A 24,017-nucleotide genomic window follows, 5' to 3' on the forward strand; every position below is an offset into this window, starting at 1 on the left:
AGGCTATTTTTACATAATTGGCAATAGAAGTTACCTAATTAGGTTTGTATAATTTTAATTTAGATTTGGATATAATTTTGATTAACCACATTACAATGATTTTGAGATATATATGACGTTATTATAAATTAAATGAAACTGTTCCACAAAAATGTGCATATGAAAACCATAACTGTCACGCAGATCGGTAGGAATGGTAAGATAAATTGGCATTCCACATGAGAAAGGTTGCCGACTCCTCGTGTAGCCTATTACCGGCAACTTCAGGAGAGAAATGGCAGATTGAAAGCCAGCAGAAGCGGGAGGAGAATGGTTGGGTCAGGTTAAGGTTTTTTCTTCTGGTTATCTAGATCTCTGGCTCCCTCTTGAGTCATTTGTGTGTTATTTCATCAAACAGTAAGCTTAAAGAGTCAGACAAGCTCAATGCATATAGTTGAGTTTATTAAAACACATAGGGTGTGTCTATATATGGAAAATATATATAAAGTTTAAAAACTTTAGACCGATCGATTGGTTGTAAGAACAGACTACTTTCGGTCGATCAAGATTTATTTTAATCTGGGACAGCCCTACAACTAATCATCAAGCCCTTGACAAGTTGAATCAGGTGTTTTTGTCCGGAACTACAACAAAAATGTGAGCTGTTGGGGGTACCGGAGGACTGGAGTTGGGGAAACACTGCTTATACAGTGTGCAGAGTGTGTATTTTGGCTGCCATCAAGGAGTGTCTCTAACACACACAGGGGGAATGTGTGTTGTTACATCACAGTAAGAATGTGGACATATTGTTCACTTCTCATTAACCATTGACACGCTGTGTACATTAGGGTTGGGTGGTATCCAGATTTTCATACTTTCATACCGTTCCTGTACCATACTGGGTTGCAAAACCAGCCTTGCAAAAAGCATTCATTAGTGCACACCGTCAAAAAACATTATGCAACGGAAAACAAAAACGAGCTTTTCTTTTGTTTAACAAGTTCAGCCAGTCCCTCCATGTTTCCTTAGTTTGGTGTCTAGTGAAATACGACCCAGGTGTTTGCATTGCTGTAATCTAAGCCAAGGTAATGTCTACAAAAGTAAAAAAGGGAAAAACTCATACTATGCAAATACATTGAAATATTTTGGCATGGGGCCTTTGTCTACGAAATGTGAACATTGAGCTCACATCGCACTACTTTGCGCTGCTAGAACCTACCAAGCATGCCTTGTTGTCTCCTTATGTAGTAGACTTAATAGTATAGGGCGGGGATCGTCAACTAATGGCCCGCGGTTTGTTTTATTTCCCCATGACACTAGGAATTCACCTAAAAATAATTTGAATTTAGGTAGTCTATTCCCAAGTATTTCCACTCAAAAATAGACATGTGATCGTGTACCAATGTAATCAAGGTTTTAAATGATTTATTTTTGTCAAATACAATATCTGTTTGGGCTTCTTGCATCAATTTGCAGAGTACTAATTATTTATAATTATGTTTCGGCCCTCCGACCATCCGCTCAAGAAAAAATTGTCCCGTGGCTGAATGAGCCCTGGTCTAGGGTATCACGTAGGGCTGTGACTGTCCTGGTCACCGTTATAATAGTTTGAACAGCTTGTTCTAGGCACATTTTCTCATGTGCTGGTGCTGCAGGAATGGGGTGTTGCCTAGGCAACCAAATACTTGTTTGCTACAACACGTTTGTTTCAGCAAGGAGCAACAAAGTCTCATCACGTTGTAAAGAGTCCATGTGTAACTGCGGAAACTCACTCAACCGCACGAATGCCCGGCCGTCTTGTCCTCAGTCAGCTGTTCGTTATTTTATTTTCATGACTGTCTTCATCCACAATTGTCGGTTACAGGATTATACAGTCATTGTGCCAGCCTTAGTATCACGGAATGTGGAGATTTGACTACTGTGTGCCAATACTGTGTATGCTACTAGCAAATACCAAGCAGCAGAATTCCATGTCTCTCCCAGTATTTCCGTGTGTAGTGTGTGGCTACTGGCTAGCTTAGTCCTCTGCTGTGATTTGAAGGACTTGGCTGGGACTGATTGTGTAACCCAGTATTGATGACTCATTTGTTGTGGACTCTGCTGGTCAGCACAGCAGCAATGACTGACTGTGCTGGGGGTCATGTGGGTTTTACAGTGCTGCTGCCACTGGCTCACGGCACTATACATTAGTTCAAATACAGAGACTGGCATTTCCCCATACACAGGATGTATGCTGCAGGAAGTGTACTCTGTACTGTGTGTGCGTGCATTTGTGTGTGTGTCAGAGATCATGCCAACATAAAGAACACGTGAGGTTATCATGCCTAACCTAAAAGCACTCCTAGTTTTATGAGGGCATAGAATAGTTTGTCTGTTCTCTCAGAAGTCACACCTCCTTTTGTTATGTCCTGCTGCTTCACTAAAGCAACGCCACAGTGGAATGCAATTTCATTTCTCTCAGCTCACCTGTCTGTCTCCAAACGTGCAGAAAATTAAATAACTGAATGTTCTCTTTCTCACTGCTTCCTTCTCTTCTGTTTCTCTCTCCTCTCTCTCGCCACCTCCCTCTCTCTCTCTCCCTTCTTCCTCTCTAACAGTGGTAGTCATGGTGACAGTCTCTTGATGTCGGAATGCTAAGTGATGTTCCTGGTGACCTCTGTGGTTTCTACGGAGACTAGACGATTGTGAGCAGAACTGCCAAGTCACAGGAAGATGACATCAATGTCCCCTACCCACAGTGACAGCAGCGCCAGCTCGTCCAAACATGACAGCCATCAGGTGTGTGAGTGTATGAGTGTATGAGTGTATGAGTGTGTGAGTGTGTGAGTGTGTGAGTGTGTGAGTGTGTGAGTGTGTGAGTGTGTGAGTGTGTGAGTGTATGAGTGTATGAGTGTGTGAGTGTATGAGTGTATGAGTGTATGAGTGTATGAGTGTATGAGTGTATGAGTGTATGAGTGTATGAGTGTATGAGTGTATGAGTGTATGAGTGTATGAGTGTGTGAGTGTGTGAGTGTGTGAGTGTGTGAGTGTGTGAGTGTGTGAATGCGTGTGTAACCCCATGAGTTTCTGTCTACAGGACAGCTGGGAGATCATTGAGGGCCTGAAGGGTAACCCTGGCAACATCCAGGAGCCAGAGAAACAGGAGGGATTCTTGCTCAAGAGGAGGAAATGGCCCATGAAAGGATGGCAAAAGGTGGGTACTACATGCCTTACCCCTGACCACCTGACAAGGTGGGCACCTCCCTTAAAGGTTGACTTTGGGCAAAAACTCTAAAATAACGGCGTTAAACTGTGTAACTGATTTTATACATCATCATACCAGGTCATTTAATGCTTAATTTTTTTTTTATATATGAATATTATATTTGGCTACAGAAGTAGCATTTCTTACCGATATCTACAGCTTCTGTCCAAAAACAAATCCTGTGAAATGGCATCAACACATACTGGAAGAGTTACTGGCTAGCTACAGTGGCTAGCTTAGCTAACCAACTAGCTACGTCAGCTGGCTTTTTACTCCTTACCTCTCACTGCAGGTAAATCTCAAGTGTCTTTCCTTGAATCCTCCAAATGCATTAGAGGAGAAAATCAGAGGATCTTTTCAGACCTTCTCCTCTTACGGACTGAAGGAGATGAGAAGAGGACGTGAGGAATCAAGGAGAGACACTTGAGAGACACCCTGCCCCTCCCTTAACCTCTCAATTAGGGCTGGCACATGGAAATGGGGAGGAAATGGGAGAAGTGTGCTACCCGACACATACCTGGTGTTTATCTAAAGCTCCGATAAGACACTAGTTATGTTGAGCTGGAGGTGACATTTGAGTGGAGCATTTGAATGGATAATATGTTAATGTAAAAAACTTTTGTCCACAGCAGTAATGCGTTAAGGTAGTTTGAATTTGACAGACGGGCGGCTAAAACAGTTGCTATTGTGTCTCTTGTTATACAGAGATACTTCTTGCTGGAAAAAGGCATTCTGAAGTACTCAAAACGTGGAGCTGATGTAAGTACCTATTCAAAAGTATGTCAGGCAGATGCATCACCCCCCCTCCCCACACACACACACACAGAATTTAGTTAATGTACAGTATGTGTCATTGAAGTAGCAAGCATTTGCTCATTTAGTCAATTAAACACACACACTGACCTTTACTTTTGTTTCCAGCTGAAGAAGGGCAAGCTGCATGGCTGCATTGATGTGGGGCTGTCTGTCATGTCAATCAAGAAGAAAACCAAGGCCATCGATCTGGACACCAACAACAACATTTATCACCTCAAGGTGTCTCTCTCTGTCTCTCTCTGTTTTACGCTCTCTCTCTCTCTCTCTCCTACTTGAATGACATCACATCTCGCTGTTCTATAGGTGAAGTCTGAGAAGTCTCAGGAAGTGAAGTCACAGCAGCTGTTTGATGATTGGGTGTCGAAGCTGCGACATCACCGCGTCTTCCGTCAGAACGAGATTGCGATGTACCCCCACGAGAGGCTTCTGTTCCACCCCTCCTCACACCTCTCTCCCAACCTCAACGACTCCATGAGACAGGTACGGGTCTCCCTAGACACTGATCTATGATCCGTTTTGGCTAATGTTAGGATTTTGGGGATTGTAAGCTGATCCTACATCTGTGCCTAAGAGCAACCTCTTCCTGGAGCTTTTAAACTGACCAATCATCATTTCATTATTGTACTGTATAGCGTATTTGATAGGAATCTGTATGCATATTCCAACTCCTTGTCTTTCTCTCCACTCCTCTCTCGATCTCCTTCTCGCCACCCCTCTCTCGATCTCCCTCTCTCCACTCCTCTCTCCACTCCTTTCTGGATCTCTCTCTGTCCTCTATCTCTCGATCTATCCCTCCCCCCTCCATCTCATAGTGCCGCTCCAGTCTGGCTAAGCAGGCGTCTGTTGTCCAGCAGGCTAAGGTCTCTGCCTGGCTCCACTCCTCAGAAGACATGGATAGGTGCTGCAGAGGTATGGAGGTGAAACCTCTCACCTGTCTGCCATACTTATTCTGATGGACCTCGCCGTACTTGCTGGAACTCTATACCATACATAGGGCACTACTTTTGACCAGGGGTCCATAGGGCACTACTTTTGATCAGGGGTCCATAGGGCACTACTTTTGACCAGGGGTCCATAGGGCACTACTTTTGATCAGGGGTCCATAGGGCACTACTTTTGACCAGGGGTCCATAGGGCACTATATAGTGAATAGGTTGCCATTTGGGACACAGCCTTAAGGCGTCAGCATGCTTCATTTCGGCTGGCGGCTAGCCGAAGTCGGCTCGCATACTCTGTTACAATCCATACTATTGACCAATCACTGACGAAGTGATTGGTCAATCACTTCGGCTACCAACTTCAGCTTGGCTTAAGAAAAATATTTGTGTGCCCAAAAAAGGAAAAAATTATCCTTACCAAAGTCCAAAGCGAACACAAACGTCACAAAATGTCGTCATAATATATGCACAAACTCTTCCAAACTGGGACGCATGCAGACGCCTTTACTGTCTCTACATTGATCCTCCCTCAACTTCTGCCATTCATACATCTGTCATCCTTCTCTCTCAGATTTAGAGGAGTGTGAGTCTTACCTGTTGGAACTCAACCTGTTGCTGAAGAGTATGGAGGTTCTCCACCGCACTTACTCTGCCCCCTCCATCAGCCTCATGGTAACACATCACCTTTGTCCTTTAACCTATAACTCTAACCTTGGCCCAGTACACACAGTTCTCGGCCCGTTTAACCTACAACCCTAACCCTGACCTACACTACACTTACTCTGCCCCACCATCAGCCTCATGGTAACACATAACCTTTAACCTATAACCCTGACCTACACTACACTTACTCTGCCCCACCATCAGCCTCATGGTAACACATAACCTTTAACCTATAACCCTGACCTACACTACACTGACTCTGCCCCCGCCATCAGCCTCATGGTAACACATAACCTTTGCCCTTTAACCTATAACCCTAACCTTGACCCTAACCTTGACCCAGTACACATACTGTAGTCAGCCCCTTTAATTTCAGTTTTTGACAAAACAAGCAATGTATAATGTAGAGAATCATTGTACCATCTAAACCGCTGTGAAATATATTTCCAATAACCAAAAATATTGTATTTTCAGCTGTTTGAAGCTGGTGTAGAAAACCGAACGTAAAAGACGCAAAAACTAAACTTAAGAACGGGAAGCATAGAAATAGCGCACATAGAACAGGTCTACCGCTTCTTAGACTTGCTTTCCATGAGTGACAGATCTATAACTCACATTTCTATGTGAATTTGGTCGGTCGCCCAAAAAGTTACATATTTCAGCTTTAAGCTATAACCCTGAACTACACTTACCCTGCCATCAGCCTCATGGTAACACAACCTATAACCCTGACCTACACCACACTTACCCTGCCATCAGCCTCATGGTAACACAACCTATAACCCTGACCTACACCACACTTACCCTGCCATCAGCCTCATGGTAACACAACCTATAACCCTGACCTACACTACACTTACCCTGCCATCAGCCTCATGGTAACACAACCTATAACCCTGACCTACACCACACTTACCCTGCCATCAGCCTCATGGTAACACAACCTATAACCCTGACCTACACCACACTTACCCTGCCATCAGCCTCATGGTAACACAACCTATAACCCTGACCTACACCACACTTACCCTGCCATCAGCCTCATGGTAACACAACCTATAACCCTGACCTACACCACACTTACCCTGCCATCAGCCTCATGGTAACACAACCTATAACCCTGACCTACACTACACTTACCCTGCCATCAGCCTCATGGTAACACAACCTTTAACCCTGACCTACACTTACTCTGCCCCCACCATCAGTCTCATGGTAACATGACCTACACCACACTTACCCTGCCATCAGCCTCATGGTAACATGACCTATAACCCTGACCTACACTTACTCTGCCCCCACCATCAGCCTCATGGTAACATGACCTATAACCCTGACCTACACTTACTCTGCCCCCACCATCAGCCTCATGGTAACATGACCTATAACCATGACCTACACTTACTCTGCCCCCGCCATCAGCCTCATAGTAACACGACCTATAACCCTGACCTACACTACACTTCCTCTTACTCTGCCCCTGCTATCAGTACACTGCAGGTATGCACACCTCAACTAACCCCAAGACTATAACCCTAACCTCTACGTTTTCTCTCTATGGTAACAGTTGTCTGTCCCTTCCCTCGCTCTGTCTCTCTCTCTGGGACATCAGGCCTCAACATACGACATTCCCAAGAAGGAGAAGAAGGGTCCCAGGAAATGGCGTTCAAAAAATTACAACAAAGATGCCAAAAAAGATATCATAGCCACACTACAGGTACACACTGTTTTACTTTCTCTCAAAGCAGTACCTGCTACCGGTCATTGTCACACCTACGACCACTTGAGAGAAGTGTTGCATTGACTACTACTACTGTACTACTGTCTCATGGAGTTTTTAATACTGTGGCAGGATATACATCAAATCAAATTGTATTTGTCACATACACGTGTTTAGCAGATGTTATTGCGGGTGTAGCGAAATGCTTGCTTCTAGCGCCGACAGTGCAGTAATATCTAACAAGTAATATCTAACAATTTCACAACATTAAGAATATATACACTACTGTTCAAAAGTTTGGGGTCACTTAGAAATGTCCTTGTTTTCCATGAAAACAAACATGAAATGAGTTTGAATAGGAAATATAGCAAAATGAATAGGAAATGTAGTCATTAACAAGGTTAGAAATGATGATTACATTTTTTTTTGAAATAATAATTGTCCTTCAAACTTTGCTTTCGTCAAAGAATCCTCAATTTGCAGCAATTACAGCCTTGCAGACCTTTGGCATTCTAGTTGTCAATTTGTTGAGGTAATCTGAAGAGATTTCACCCCATGCTTCCTGATGCACCTCCCACAAGTTGGATTGGCTTGATGGGCACTTCTTACGTACCATACGGTCAAGCTGCTCCCACAACAGCTCAATAGGGTTGAGATCCGGTGACTGTGCTGGACTCTCCATTATAGACAATACCAGCTGACTGCTTCTACCCTAAATAGTTATTGCATGGTTTGGAGCTGTGCTTTGGGTCATTGTCCTGTTGTAGGAGGAAATTGGCTCCAATCAAGCACTGTCCACAGGGTATGGCATGGCGTTGCAAAATGGAGTGATAGCCTTCCTTCTTCAATCTCCCACTTTACCACCACCAAAGCACCCCCAGACCATCACATTGCCTCCACCATGCTTGACAGATGACATCAAGCACTCCTCCAGCATCTTTTCATTTGGTCTGCGTCTCACAAATGTTATTTATTGTGATCCGAACACCTCAAACTTCGATTCGTCTGTCCATAACACTTTTTTCCTATCTTCCTCTGTCCAGTTTCTGTGTTCTTTTGCCCATCTTAATTTTTAATTTTTATTGGCCAGTCTGAGATATGGCTTTTTCTTTGTAACTCTGCCTAGAAGGTCAGCATCCCGGAGTCGCCTCTTCAGTGTTGGCGTTGAGACTGGTGTTTTGCGGGTACTATTTAATGAAGCTGCCACTTGAGGACCTGTGAGGCGTCGGTTTATCAAACTAGACACTATAATGTATTTGTCCTCTTGCTCAGTTGTGCACCGGGACCTCCCACTCCTCTTTCTATTCTGGTTATAGCCAGTTTGCGCTGTTCTGTGAAGGGAGTAGTACACAGCGTTGTACGAGATCTTCAGTTTCTTGGCAATTTAGCGCATGGAATAGCCTTCATTTCTCAGAACAAGAATAGACTGATGAGTTTCAGAAGAAAGTTATTTGTTTCTGCCCATTTTGAGCCTGTAATCGAACCCACAATTGCTGATGCTCCAGATACTCAACTAGTCTCAAGAAGGCCAGTTTTACTGCTTCTTTAATTAGCACAACAGTTTTCAGCTGTGCTAACATAATTGCAAAAGGGTTTTCTAATGATCAATTAGCCTTTTTAAAATGATAAACTTGGATTAGCAAACACAACGTGCCATTGGAACACATGACTGATGGTTGCTGATAATGGGCCTCTGTACACCTATGTAGATATTCCATTAAAAATCAGCCGTTTCTAGCTACAATGGCCATTTACAACATTAACAACAATGTCTACACTGTATTTCTGATCAATTTGATGTTATTTTAATGGACAAAAAAATTGCTTTTCTTTCGAAAACAAGGACATTTCTAAGTGACCCCAAACTTTTGAACGGTAGTGTACATATATGGACGAGCAATTTCAGAGCGGCATGGACTAAGATACTGTAGAATATTATAGAATACAGTATATACATATGAGATGAGTAATGCAAGATATGTAAACATTATTAAAGTGACTAGTGTTCCATTTCTGAAAGTGGCCAGTGATTTCAATAGGCAGCAACAGTCTCTAATGTGCTAGTGATGGCTATTTAACAGTCTGATGGCCTTGAGATAGAAGTAGTTTTTCAGTCTCTCGGTCCCAGCTTTGATGCACCTGTACTGACCTCGCCTTCTGGATGATAGCGGGGTGAACAGGCAGTGGCTCGGGTGGCTGATGTCCTTGATGATCTTTTTGGCCTTCCTGTGACATCGGGTGCTGTAGGTGTCCTGAAGGGCGGGTAGTTTGCCCCCGGTAATGCGTTCGGCAGACCGCACCACCCTCTGGAGAGCCCTGCGGTTGCGGGCGGTGCAGTTGCCGTACCAGGCGGTGATACAGCCCGACAGGATGCTCTCAATTGTGCATCTGTAAAAGTTTGTGAGGATTTTAGGTGCCAAGCCAAATTTCTTCAGCCTCCTTAGGTTGAAGAGGCTCTGTTGCACCTTCTTCACCACACTGTCTGCGTGGGTGGACCATTTCAGTTTGTCGGTGATGTGTACGCCAAGGAACTTGAAGCTTTCCACCTTCTCCACTGCGGGCCCGTCGATGTGGATAGGGGGGTGCACCCTCTCCTTTGTTTTGTTGACGTTGAGTGAGAGGTTATTTTCCTGGCACCACATTCCCAGAGCCCTCACCTCCTCCCTGTAGGCTGTCTCGTCATTGTTGGAAAATGACGAGACAGCCTACATACAAAGTATGTGGACACCCCTTCAAATGAGTGGATTCGGCTATTTCAGCCACACCCATTATTGACAGGTATATAAAATCGAGTACACTACCATGCAATCTCCATAGACAAACATTTGCAGTAGAATGGCCTTTCTGAAGTGCTCAGTGACTTTCAACGTGGTCACCTTTCCAACAAGTCAGTCAAATGTCTGCCCTGCTGAGCTGCCCCGGGCAACTAAGTGCTGTTATTGTGAAGTGGAAACATCTAGGAGCAACAACGGCTCAGCCGCGAAGTGGTAGGCCACACAAGCTCACAGAACGGGACCGCCGAGTGCGTAGCGCGTAAAAATCATCTGTCCTCAGTTGTAACACTCTCTACCGAGTTCCAAACTGCCTCTAGAGCAACGTCAGCACAATAACTGTTTGTCGGGAGCTACATGAAATGGGTTTCCATAGCCGAGCAGCCGCACACAAGCCTATGATCACCATGCGCAATGCCAAGCGTCGGCTGGAGTGGTGTAAAGCTCGCCGCCATTGGACTCTGGAGCAGTGGAAACGTGTTCTCTGGAGTGTTGAAACACGCTTCTCCATCTGGCAGTCCGACGGACAAATCTGGGTTTGGCGGATGCCAGGAGAACGCTACCTGCCCCAATGCAGGTGGAGGAGGAATAATGGTCTGGGGTTGTTTTTCATGGTTTGGGCTAGGCCCCTTAGTTCCAGCGAAGGGAAATATTAACGTTACAGCCTACAATGACATTCTAGACGATTCTGTGCTTCCAACTTTGTGGCAACAGTTTGGGAAAGACCCTTTCCTGTTTCAGCATGACAATGCCCCCGTGCACAAAGCGAGGTCCATACAGAAATGGTTTGTCGAGATCGGTGTGGAAGAACTTGACTGGCCTGCACAGAGACCTGACCTCAACCCCATCGAACACCTTTGGGATGAATTGGAACGCCGACTGCGAGCCAGGCCTAATCACCCAACATCAGTGCCCGACCTCACTAATGCTCCTGTGGCTGAATGGAAGCAGGCTTTTATAGGGGGGACCAACTCCATACTAATGCCCATGATTTTGGAACGAGATGTTCGATGAGCAGGTGTCAACATACTTTTGGTCAAGTAGTGTATGTGTATTCTACGAGTGTTACATAGGCCTGCAATTTTATGTACATGTTGAGTACAAATACGTAGGGGAGTGTACTTGTCAACTGTTGTTTAAAGAAGTATTCTGTGTTCAGTGTGACACCAAATGAATGCCCCACCTGTAATTGTCTTTAACCCTGATTTCTCTCTTTTCTTCCACCAGGTTCCTGGCTGTGTCTCACCACCTGCCTCTCCTCATCTCCATACCTCCCATCCAAACCTCTCTACTGCTGAAGCCAACATCCAGGAGGCCTTTGCCTTCCTGGAATCCCCAGACTCACCTACTGATGCCAACCGCCTCCAGGAGGACTTCTGCAGGCTGGCTAACAACAGTGAGTCCCTGGTTTCAGATCACACTCCTGGTTCAATATAGGTATTTTACAGTTCCCAGAGGAAGGCTGGGTATAGTGGTTAAAACTCTGTCACTCACTCACTATCACACACACAACCCTCTCCATCCCTCCCCCACACAATCCTCTCTGTCTCCCTCTCTAGTTCACTCCACTCTGCGGTCAGCCTACAGTTCTCTATCAGCAGAGAGGGACAGAGTGAGACACACTATTGACCTGAAGGCCCCTCCTCCAGCACAGGTCATGAGCCTCAAGACCGGCTATGGCTCGGTGAGTAAGGTGTGAGAGTGTGCATGTGCTGTTTTCCACAATATTGCACATATCATTGTATTGTAAAATGTATTATCAAGTTGATTTCAAGAGATGGTGTTTATATACCAAACATGCCATTGGGACTGACCTAAACCTCCGCTGCCAATCAACATCTTCTACCAATCAGGATCTCCCAGATGGATCCCGCCCCCTTGTCCACCAGGTGTCCAATGAGAGTCGAGCGTCCATCCCTGAGTCCATGTCAGAGTTCTTTGATGCTCAGGAGTACCAACTGACCTCCAGCTCCTCTGAGAACGAGGTGAGCCCTAACCACAGATCTGGGAGAAGATTACCCAACCCCAATGCCAACCATAACCATTAGGGAGATTAACAATAATCTGACCCTGAATCAGTTTAAATACGTTTTCTGTCTCCAGGCCTCCGATGATGACTCATATATCAGCGATGTCAGCGACAGCGTTTCCATGGACAATGGCTACAGCAACGAGGGAGGACGCGAGAGACATGACTCAGGTATCCCGTCTGTGTGTGCGGGTTTGTATGAGTATTTGTATGACGAGCATAACAATTTGTATGAGTGAGCAAATGTCTGTCCAGTTTCCTATGTACATCCATTTTTAAGACCAGCACCTCTACCCCGTTTCTCTCCCCCAGCAGGCTCAGGAGGAAGTGGTGTTCAGGTGGCCCGCAGGCGGACTACCCTCCCCTCCCCCCAGCCCAGCAGCAGCAGTGTCAGTCTATGGAACATCCTCAAGAACAACATAGGGAAGGACCTGTCCAAGGTAGCCATGCCTGTTCAGCTCAATGAGCCTCTCAACACACTACAGAGGCTGTGTGAGGAGGTGGAGTACTCCGAGCTGCTGGATACAGCCAACAACACACAGGACCCGTACCAGAGAATGGTGAGGGTATAAGATGCCAGTACACATGCACGCGCAAACATGATGCACGCATGCACGCACACACACACACGCACAGTCCATAGCAGCGCATGGTGAGAGAATTGAAACATACTCGCTCCATGATTCTTATGATGCATTGTGAGAACCCACACACCCTCGCAACCTCTACCTACACATGGTGAGTAACACACCTCTTTCTTTCTCTCTCCCTCACTGTGTCTCCTGTGCAGGTGTATGTGGCGACGTTTGCGGTGTCTGCGTACGCCTCCAGTTACCACCGGGCAGGAAGTAAACCCTTTAACCCCATCCTGGGAGAGACATACGAGTGTGACAGACCTGACAAGGGCTTCCGGTTCATAGCAGAACAGGTAAACAGGAACAAGTTAACGTCACTCGCATACAGTAAACCAAGAATCACTGGGCTAATTCATTTTCTGTGTTCCAAATTACACCCTATTCCCATTCAGTCTACAACCTTTGACCAGGGCCCATAGTGATCTGGTCAAAATTAATGCACTATATAGGGTTCTATTTGGGACACAACCATTGTGTAGGATGACTGAACTCTCATAACATTGTCAGTAACTTTGTACCCCCTGTCCTTCTCAGGTGAGCCATCACCCACCTGTGTCAGCATGTCACTGTGACTCTAAGAACTTCACTTTTTGGCAAGGTAAACATATCACCACCTTTCTATTTGGGATTGTTATTGTGAGGGTTACCCACCCCACCGACCTACTTACACCTGTCTGTCTCCTGTCTCGCTGCCTCCTGTCTGTCTCACTGCCTCCTGTCTGTCTCGCTGCCTCCTGTCTGTCTCGCTGTCTGTCTCCTGTCTGTCTCTCAGATGTCCAGTGGAAGAATAAGTTCTGGGGGAAATCCATGGAGATTGTTCGCATGGGAACCACTCATGTGACCCTGCCAGCGTGAGTCTCTTTGATCTATAGAATTTGTGTGTGGGCCGTGTGCACACCAGTGGAGGCTGCTGAGGGGAAGACGGCTCATAATAATGTCTAGAATGGAGTCAATGGAATGGCATCAAAGATGTGGATTCCATGTGGTTGATGCCATTCCATGAATGACTCCATTCCAGCCATTATTATGAGCCGTCCCCCCCTCAGCAGCCTCCACTGGTGCGGACGTGTGTGTGTGCATCTAAGAACTGCTTTCATGCAAAAGAGAGTGTGGCGGTGTTTACAGGTCTGGTGTCATGTGAAAGGGGTGTGTGACAGGTCTGGTGTCATGTGAAAGAGGGGTGTGACAGGTCTGGTGTCATGTGAAAGGGGTGTGTGACAGGTCTGGTGTCATGTGAAAGGGGTGTGTGACAGGTCTGGTGTCATGTGAAAGAGGGGTGTGACAGGTCTGGTGTCATGTGAAAGGGGTGTGTAACAGGTCTGGTGTCATGTGAAAGAGAGGTGTGACAGGTCTGGTGTCATATGAAAGAGGGGTGGGTGTTGTCATGTGAAAGGGGTGTGTGACAGGTGTGTTTGTCATCCTCAGGTTTGGGGACCACTATGAGTGGAACAAGGTAACTTCCTGCATCCACAACATCCTGAGTGGCCAGCGCTGGATAGAACACTACGGAGAGATGTCAATCAAAAACACCAGCAGTGATGCCTGCCAGTGTAAAGTGACCTTCATCAAGGTGAGGAGAGGGACTATATACAGTGAAGACCATACCTGTGTGCACAGCTACACTAAGTGTGTGTCCCAAATGGAACCCTATTTCTTATATAATGTACTACTCCCCATAGGGCTCTGGCCAAAAGTACTGCACTATATAGGGAATAGGGTGTTATTTGAGACGTTGCCTAACATGTCAATTGGACAACACATATGAACCCTTAGGCACTCGGTGGAGGTTTATCTGAGGGTATTATCAAGTGTAACAGCTCCATCTGCTGGGGGATGGGAGGAACAACATCCTGGATACTATTTTCTTGGAAAGCTGATGAGTGGTGGATGGATTCATGTGTTGGGTATAGAATTGTAGGAATTTATATTAAATCATTTATAACATGATTAACAGGGTTTGATGCGTTTCCGATTGTGACATGACATTGTTTTTGTGTCCTTGGTTTGTTAATACATTTGTTTATTATTAATACGTTTTGCGTATTTAATCCGCAGGCGAGATCGTGGAGCTCAACGGTTAACGAGATAGAGGGAGTGCTCACGGACACAGGGGGGCGTGTCATCCACTCCTTCTTTGGCAAATGGCATGAGGGCGTGTACCAAGGAGACCCACCTTCTGCTATCTGCATCTGGAGAGCAAGTGAGTGACTGGCTCTTTGGACTGTCCGTCAAAACTCAATTCTACAGTAAATATTATAGCTTGATATGTTGTGCTTTGCCAGAAGAGTAGTAAAAAATGTGTTTGTGTAATTTAATAATAAAAGTGTGTGTGTAGACCCCATGCCTGTGGACCAGGACCAGTACTATGGCTTCACTCAGTTTGCTGTGGAGCTGAATGAGCTTGACGCTGCCCTGAAGCCCCTCCTACCCCCCACAGACACACGCTTCCGTCTCGACCAGAGGTACGACACACCCTCGGGATTCTCTCTCTCTCTCTCTCTCACACACACACACGCTCACACACTCTCTCTCTCGCTCTCTCTCAGATGTTTGGAAGAAGGGAACATTGAGGGGGCTGAGGAGCAGAAACGGAGGATAGAGCAGCTCCAGAGAGAGAGGAGGAAAGTTCTGGAGGAGAACAACGTGACACACAAACCACGCTTCTTCAAGTACGCAACCGTGTGTCTCTTTCTGTCTAACTTTAGCAGACAAGGGAGTTCATTGCTCACACTTTTAGCCTCAAACACAGAACAAGTCAGTCTTGCTTCTTAGCTGCTCAGTATCCTATACAATATCGAAAACGTGTGACGGAATGGCACCTGTCTGTGTCTGTCTATATAACTTACCACACTCTCACTGGTCTGTCATGTGCATAACACTCCATTAGCCTCACTGTCTGACTGGTCAAAACAACACTATTAACAGTTGTTCTCAGTGGATTTATGAGATCTCACAGTTTTCCTTTTTAGGTTGTACTGGGGGTTATACAGTTAGCATTTTTACAATTTAGTCATTTACCAGACACTCTTATCCAGAGCAACTTACAGGAGCAATTAGGGTTAAGTGCCTTGCTCAAGGGCACATCGACTGATTTTTAACTTAGTCGTCTCAGGAATTCGAACCAACAACCTTTCGGTTATTGGCCCAATGTTCTTAACCGCTAGGCTACCTGCCTCCCTGGGTGTGGTATGAAGTATGTGACTATTGTTTTGTTTATTTATCAGGAAATCAAAGGATGACACGTGGCTGAGCTCCAATATATACTGGGAGCAGCGGAAGAACCCCGGGTTCAGCAGAGAGGACTTCCCTGTGCTGTGGTGACCTCTGACCTTACCTATAACCCTGTGACCCCACGGGAGCACAGATCTAGGGTCAGATTATTCTCACCCACAACAAACCTTAACCAATACAGGGAAAACTAAAAACTGACCTTAGGTCAGCACTTGGAGACAACACTCTGACCCGGTGACTATGGACCGCCGAGTGTCAGGGCCCACGGCTGAATATGGGCTTCCTGCTTCTGTAGGCGGAGACGGAGCTAACCTAAGACAGAGCTTTCACTTGACTCTGTGTTTAAAAGAAAAGAGCGCTTCCTTTTTTGTTTTGTTTTTGTCATTACTTTAGTCTATCAGGTACAGGGTATCTTCTTTCAATGTTATCCTTTTCTCTGGATATTTGTCAAATGTATATTTTATGCTGTCACTGTAGTTCGGATGCAGTCCAGACACCAAAGTGTCTTAATAAAGCAATAAGGTCCGAGGAGGTGTGGTATATGGTCAATATACCACGGCTATGCGGAGTGCCTGGATACAGCCATAAGCCGTGGTATATTGGCCATATACCGCAAACCCCTGAGGTGCCTTATTGCTATTATAAACTGCTTACAAATGTAATTAGAACAGTTTATAATATGGAATGATTTACTACTCAGGAAAACCTGCTGTAGATGATTATGCAAATCCTCACTCACTATTGGTGGGTTAAAGTGCCTCAACGCACTTTTATGATGTCATTGTTGTGATGCCACTCGTATTAATGTAGTCTAAAGAAGCACACTGATGGAGTCTTGTAACTAGGGGATTTAACTTTTTCTAAAGGTCAAACACTCTACTGTACGATTCTGTCTAATCACAATACTGTCTTAAAACTCCTCAACCATTGGCTGACAGAACGTATGAAATAAGGCCTCATGTTAAAGCCTGTGTGCTGTTGATGAGATGATACTGTATATCAGTAAAGAATAGAGCAATATCTATGAAGATGAACAATAAAACAGTGGAACTGTTATACTATAGTCAGAATGACTACTTTGTGTGTGTGTGGGCATGTGTTCGTTTGTGGCATTTTGTGTGTGTGGGCGTGTGTTCGTTTGTGCTTAATTTGAGCCGGATCCTGCCGGAACAGGATCCGGCACCTCTCCATTTTGGACTGTTTTGTTCCGGAACCTATTTGGTCAGATCCGGTAACTCTCATGGCATGAACAATTATTTTCAATTTTTGCAATGTACAAATTATAATAAAAGCGATCAAAGTATATTCGAGTTGCCTCTTAATTCTCCTGCCACCACAAAAAAACATGATGTGAAAAAGTAGATTTTCAGCCTGGGCCTTTATTCTAAGAGCTGCCTGGGGTTGGGCCGGCCCGAGTTCTAGGTTTGCGCAACATTGTAACCTATTGTATGTGAGAGAACAACGGGTGGCTGTGTGAGAAGTGCGCCTGTATCCAGTGTTGCCAACTTAGCGACTTTGTCGCTATATTTAGCGAGTATTCAGACCCCTCTAGCGACACATTTTCAAAAAAGCGACTAGCGACAAATCTAGTGACTTTTTCTGGTGTTATTGGAGACTTTTGGCGACTCTGACGTGAAAGCACGTATTGTTCTTACTCTTCTCAACGAGCAGCGGGTGCTGCAGTGGGTGCTGCCATGGGCCCCACCCCCGTCCCAAAGCACTCACAGGCGGCCCAGTCCTCGCGCAGCAGTCCCTCCCAGCTGCAGTCAGAGCAAGAGATGTTCACCCCTCCGCGTCCAGACTGCAAATGAATCGCGCATGTGGGAAGCCGCCGCTGGCTGATCCCGCCCTGGCTTACATTCAGGGACGGATGTAAATGTAAAACATTTTTTAAAAACAAGAATCGACAGAAGAAAGTTTCATTTGTAGTTCTAAACATATTTAGGGTGTTTCTTACTCACTTTTTGTCTCTCCCACAACGTTATTCCTCTCTCCTACAGCATCCATCACAATTACATGCACATGGCCAATTATGCAAATTAGGTGATGTCATTTAGCGACTTTAGGACAGCCAATAGCTACTTTCCTTACTGAGGAGTTGGCAACACTGCCTGTATCTCTCACATAACTAGAATGAGGTTCACTTTCTAAGATCTCTCTGCTCCGATACACAAGTTTACGCGCTGTATCCCGGTTGGCGCCATAACTCTACACAAATGCATTTCATTTCCGCCAGAAGTTGTTTGCACAACGTCTGCCGGTGTAAACACAGCGATGTCGACGCTAGCTTGGGAACACGGCAACAAAGAACTGCGAAATCACAACTGTGGCAAACGGAGATAGGGTAGATTACCATATTGCCTGCAATGGTCCAAAAGGCTACTACATGCAGGTACAAATTGGGATGCACTGCACAGGGCTTCAGCACTCCAAGTTGGTGATCTGGAACAAAACTGAGCACCTAGAAATCGAAGTACCCTACGACCAAGGCTTTGTCCAGAGGCATATCATAAGGCTGCGCACATTCTACTTTGCCCACATGCTCCCGAAAATTGTTGATGATTTTGTTGAGGGAAGGTTACAGTTCTGCAGTAAATATCGCAGCATTTTAAAACCAAAATAAACTGCCTTATTTAGGTCATGCCAACAGATGTCCATTGTTTACATGATCTCTTTATGCTGTGCAATATATCAGTGTGCCTACTGTTTGAGTGTGTTGGTGAACACATAATTGGAGAGGAAGTACAAAACCAACGACGCTAGACAGAGAGGAATTTGCTTAAGCAAAAGGCAGTTTATTAAAACAGAGATAGCTGGTACTGCTTCAAGCTACATGCATGGTCCCAGCCAATTGCCTCTTAAGGAGACAGTTGAGAAGGGCCATTAAAAAGAGCTTACAGCATTACTTTATAGAATGTAACATAAAGGAAGGGGTCCTTCTTCTAGTCCCTTGATTGGTTCCCGAGGCGTAGGAGGCGGGTCTGCTCTGTCCAGAGCAGATGCCCCATTGGTGCACGGCAGAGTCCTCTGCCCTTGGCACCCGACCAGTAGAAGGGGAGTTGAGAATGAGTGTGCGTCCACAGTGAGATGTGTGTGTGTGTCTCAAGGGAAACTCGTGGGGAGCAACAAGTGATTGTGGCCTGTGGCGTGGGTGTTGTCCTTGGCCACCTGGTGACAAGATATGGTCCTCTGTCCATTGTTCTTGCATAGGAACAGCATTTATTGAAAACAAGCTCCAAATGGGTCTTTGCACAACATTTTAGTCAGACCAATCTATAACCAATTATATTTACTACGACAAATCCCCCTCTTCACGTCTTCTAGACGTGATCCATTAATTATGTTGGCATTAAGCATAGTTGAATCAGTCTTAAAAGAAAAACAATAATGCAGGAAAGAAAACAAAACATGATAACGCATAATGCAATTGTAAAAAAATTCAACCATCCCCCTCTAGCATACTAATTATATGGCCAGTTAATTAAACAATGTTAGTCCCCCTCTAGTGAGTGAACACAACAATCAGAGTTGGTCTTTGAAATCGCTAACCTCCAATTGTCGCTGTTCAGGTTTGTAATCATGACAGGCCCATCCACCCCCAGGGACAACACCATACAGACATTCAGGATTCCCAAAAGGACAATCAAGAGGTCCACCTTTAATATTACATAAGGGAGGATAGTCACTTTCAAAATCGTCCAGTTCCAAATCATTAGTTCCCAAAAGCGGATACATCTGGGCTTGGTCATTGTGAATTGTTTCAATAGCAGTGGTTATTATACGGTTAATCAGAGTGCGGGCCCAGGGAATACAACAACATCCACACAATGTAAGAATTGATACAAAAACAGCAATAGAAATCAATACAGATGAAATAAGGGTTTTATATTTACCAAAAACATCCATCCAGGAATCCCACATAGAGGTATCAACCCCAGAATGATCTTTCATTTTACCAATAAGAGTCCTCAAACCTTCTAGAGCAATTGTCAAACTTCCATCTGCAGCAGTATTGTTAGGAATAAAAGTACAACATTGTTCCCCGAACATAGCACACACACCCCCTCTTTCAGCAAGTAACATATCAACAGCAATTCTATTCTGAAAAGCCATTAATGAAGTTGCAGCTAGTTGTCCATGAACAGCCTCAAAACCTTGTTGAGTCCAGTTTTCTAATTTCTGGACATTAATGTATGTAGTTAATTCTATCGACGTTTTTATTAATGGTACAACAGTCAGCACCCAAAAGACACCATTCCACTGTACTCCATGTACCCATGTTCAAGGACAGTTTCACAGACAACAAAGAGAGAGTATTCTTATCAGCCTGTTATGTGAAACAATCCATATCAGTACAGTGCTCCTCATTAATGCATTCCTTCCAAGCTATTCATCACATACAGATCCAATTAAAAATAAAACCCAACAATTTTATGGTGTCACTCTAAACAGAGTATAATCACCCTTAAGAATAACAGGATATGGAAATTAAATCACAACATTTAATGTTAATAAAAAATAAAAATAATAATTTTAACCCTCTATTCCTCCCCTACACCTAACATGTACTGAGTTGGCTACCAGCCACCCAGGAATCCTTTACCTTCACCTCAGGAGGAATAAACAATCACAGTGGTTAGTAAAAACATAAGGTAATAAATGAGCAAGAACTGAAAATAAATGCGTGTATGTATTTTACTAGGCAAAACATGGATCATCCAGCTTGGTCTCAGAGTCAGTAGCAGATGACTTTGTTATCGGGGGAAACAGATAGTGCAAGTTACCATAAGACTCTTTCACCACATTCCCAGGTGGCTTGCATGGAGGATAAACCTGACAGAGAGTCAAAGCCTGTCAAGGGGAACGGAGTAGTTGTTAACCTTGGTTTGGCTGTCCTACAGGCATAACAGTCCTCTTTAGACCGTATACTGAATCCATTCCAACCACAGGTTAAAATCTATTTACTCCATCTCCATCTGTACTACTTCCTTCAGGTCTATAGTTTGCACTGTCTCACTACCTCCCTCAGAGAGGTTTACTCTATAGGGTGCCCCAGTTGAAGAAGATATCTCACTTGTCAGGTCTGTAATCTGTTTTAGCATAATTCAGACTTTCAGACAGTACCTACCCTCATATGGGTCGCACTGCCATTTCTGATAATTCCCTACTTTCACAACCCTAAACTGTGTATGGAGATTGGTGATGTCCTTCCCTAAAGTCCCTAGTATTTCCCCTTTCCCTACGTCTAGCTGTCTCCTATGCCTTTTCAACTTGTGTTAGGTTAACTACTACTTCTGGCTGAAACAGGAGGGTCCGTGTGTGTTAGGAATATGGCCCCCCACAATCAGACAGCTACCTACCATCGGGAGACCTGTGAATCCCCACCTCGCCCTGAGAACATGTCAGATGCCAGAGGCCAACCCATTGCTTTACCTTCTATCGAACTCACACAGGGATGATCAGACAGGGTAAGGGAATCTTCGTTAAGGAGCCAACCCCGAGCCCTAGTGGTGATCGGATCTTTCTCCTAACTCTGTGTTTGTTCGTCAGGTGTAGCTGGTTTTGCCTTTTTACAGTGTGTGACATGCACCCAGATGGATCTCTCAGCTATTCTGCTGGCAAAGGCAGTACTTGGTAGGGCCCTTCCCGCCAGGCCTGCTTCAGTCTCCTGGTTAGATAGAGTGGGTCACCTTCTCCTTTAATTCACCTGTGGGGGCACAAAACCTCTGACATACAGGTGTGGTTAATAAACGACCTTCTCACGTGTTCTGCTAGGGTGCTCTCTAGTTCTATGTCTGCCTGTCTGGTCCTGCCAACTGTGGCATTCTGTAAGGTCTTCCAAACACTTTCTCAAAGGGGGATAACCCATCTTTATCTGGGGTTACTCTAAATTTCTTCCCTTCACTCCGTGATGACTCTATAAAATCCATTTCCAATTGCTGGAAAGGGTACTTAGCCGGAGGATACTCACCCTGAGGTGCCCTTTGTCTGCCCTGGTGATTATTTTGAGCACAGAAACAAATCTTTTTTTTTTTTTTTTTTTTTTTTAGTAATCCCATGTGCAACAAAGTGTTGTCTAATCTGTTCTACCATCCATCCCTCCTTTTGACACATGTCACTGCCCATGTGTCAATATTATCACCTACCTAACAATCACTTAGGTAATATTGGTAATTTATCATCCAATTGCCATCCCTTATTTTTATTTATTGGTAAAATAAACTATCTTAAAGTCCTCCTCTCATGCTTTTAGAATTTACCAGTGTGGATGATTAATTAACATCAGAAAGTTAAAACAGAGTTCAGAGGCAATTGAAATTCCATCCCATAGTATACCAAACAAACATTACCATTATTCTAAATATTTAATACATGTTACTTATCCCAAGTGTTCATTAATCCTCATGACATTCATTCTCATAAGAAATCATATATACCCCAAACTCAGCCAAAACCTAAAAAACTCCATAAAATTCACTGTGTGCTCCTCTAAGACCTATCACCCTTGACCTGCTGAAAACCCTCCAAAATTGAAACAACAAGGCTTTATAAACATCATACTAGGTGTGTTGTTTTCTATTTGAAAAACCCAATTATAAAACAACAACCAAACAGCCAGGTCATGAGGACTCCTGATTTCTCTCTTCCCCTTCTGCCTACAGTTTCTTAACTGGTGCCCTTTCCTTGCACAGTAACTACACGGTTCCTCACATTCTCTAGCAAAATGTCCCGTTTTGTCACAATTGTAACACTTCCACTCACTCCTGTCTGACTTTCTCTCATGATGGATTGCATGTCTCTCTGAGGCTATTACACAATTCAGTTATTTTCCCAACATACTCTCCGTAATCGGCCCATGGCAAAAGTGTCCTCTGGGCATCCCTTGAAACCCACTGCCCTCTAACGGCAGCCCAAACCTTACTATTCCTGTTCTGGGGTGGGTCATTCTTTCTACCGCTCTGGCCACGTCCTCTGTGTTCATGGCCTGTCTGCTAAATGGCATATTATTATTATTACTGTATACATCTAAGGTTGCTGGGGCCCCTTTCATTCCCCGCCAATAGATTAGGTAAGGCTATCAGTGGGTACTGGCCCCCTCCTACTCTCTCTCTCTCTCTCACTGCTTATTTCTCCTTTACACACCTTATGTATCTGTTTTAAGCATGGATTCGAGTTTATCTGCGTCCAGACGTCCCTCAAAACCATACCTCTCCCTCCACCTGATTATATAATGGAGATTTCTTCTATCCCTGGATTCCATTTTAATTACATCAAGCATTTCTCGTCCCCAGTAAATTCTGGGACCTCTTGTGAGGATTTGCCCCTCCCATGGTTGGTACTGTTAAAAATCCCTTAGCCACCTCTTCTATATTACAAGTCAATTTAACAAGTAATTCAAAATAGCTTCACACAACAACACCTCATAAGGAGTGCCCAGCAGAGTCCAATTCCTATCAGAAAACATACATACAAACATTCAGACACTCCCAATCTCTCCCAGGGGGAAAAAGTTCTCCTTCTCCCTGAGTGAGATTGTTGTTCCCATAAGGGTTTCTTCATTGTGTTGTCAGGATTGGTTCTCGCTGCTCAAATCAGCTCTTACTTCAGACAATGGTCTGGAAGGAGTGGGGGCTGGAGTGCAATGTGTTAGATGGTGCCAGGGTGCTCCTGATTTACCTCTGACCTGGACTGAGTGTGAAGTAACCTCCTTCACTTCGTACGGTCCAGTCCACCTGGGTTCCAGCCACTTTCTTTTGTGGACTTTCACCCTCACCCAGTCTCCCACTTTTACCTTCAGTGGTGGCGTGTTTCCCGACAGCTCCCCCTCTTGGGCCTTCCGCACCTGAGAAGAGAGCGCTGCAGAAAATTCCGTCAATTTCTTCACATAATCAGTCATTTCTATCTGTTGTACATCAAGGGCGGGCATATGACCTCCCTCCCTTGGTGTACCTGGCATTACTCTCCCTGTCATTCGTTGTTCTAAGTATTCA

General features: G+C 44.8%; 1 protein-coding gene across 3 annotated transcripts in view; it reads left to right on the forward strand.

Moving 5' to 3' along the window:
• The window catches only part of LOC121586692 (oxysterol-binding protein-related protein 3-like), a 33,884-nt gene extending 17,259 nt beyond the window's left edge, over window positions 1-16,625 (forward strand). Inside the window, exons 2-22 of one of the 3 annotated variants that reach the window (XM_041903610.1) lie at window positions 2,577-2,757; window positions 3,056-3,172; window positions 3,929-3,982; window positions 4,145-4,258; window positions 4,343-4,519; window positions 4,852-4,948; window positions 5,549-5,649; window positions 7,253-7,357; window positions 11,359-11,527; window positions 11,691-11,824; window positions 11,985-12,116; window positions 12,235-12,331; window positions 12,473-12,720; window positions 12,951-13,088; window positions 13,330-13,393; window positions 13,568-13,646; window positions 14,221-14,365; window positions 14,851-14,995; window positions 15,131-15,257; window positions 15,342-15,464; window positions 16,020-16,625. In XM_041903610.1, the coding sequence (XP_041759544.1) occupies window positions 2,692-2,757; window positions 3,056-3,172; window positions 3,929-3,982; window positions 4,145-4,258; window positions 4,343-4,519; window positions 4,852-4,948; window positions 5,549-5,649; window positions 7,253-7,357; window positions 11,359-11,527; window positions 11,691-11,824; window positions 11,985-12,116; window positions 12,235-12,331; window positions 12,473-12,720; window positions 12,951-13,088; window positions 13,330-13,393; window positions 13,568-13,646; window positions 14,221-14,365; window positions 14,851-14,995; window positions 15,131-15,257; window positions 15,342-15,464; window positions 16,020-16,116 (2,529 nt within the window). In that variant the 5' untranslated portion in view covers window positions 2,577-2,691 and the 3' untranslated portion in view covers window positions 16,117-16,625. The remainder of the gene's footprint in view (window positions 1-2,576; window positions 2,758-3,055; window positions 3,173-3,928; window positions 3,983-4,144; window positions 4,259-4,342; window positions 4,520-4,851; window positions 4,949-5,548; window positions 5,650-7,252; window positions 7,358-11,358; window positions 11,528-11,690; window positions 11,825-11,984; window positions 12,117-12,234; window positions 12,332-12,472; window positions 12,721-12,950; window positions 13,089-13,329; window positions 13,394-13,567; window positions 13,647-14,220; window positions 14,366-14,850; window positions 14,996-15,130; window positions 15,258-15,341; window positions 15,465-16,019) is intronic. The other 2 variants (XM_041903612.1, XM_041903613.1) reach the window with 2 other exon arrangements.
• Window positions 16,626-24,017: the final 7,392 nt, after the last annotated feature.

The sequence above is a fragment of the Coregonus clupeaformis genome, chromosome 17 (genome assembly GCF_020615455.1).
Source record: "Coregonus clupeaformis isolate EN_2021a chromosome 17, ASM2061545v1, whole genome shotgun sequence".
Classification (NCBI taxonomy): Eukaryota; Metazoa; Chordata; class Actinopteri; order Salmoniformes; family Salmonidae; genus Coregonus; species Coregonus clupeaformis.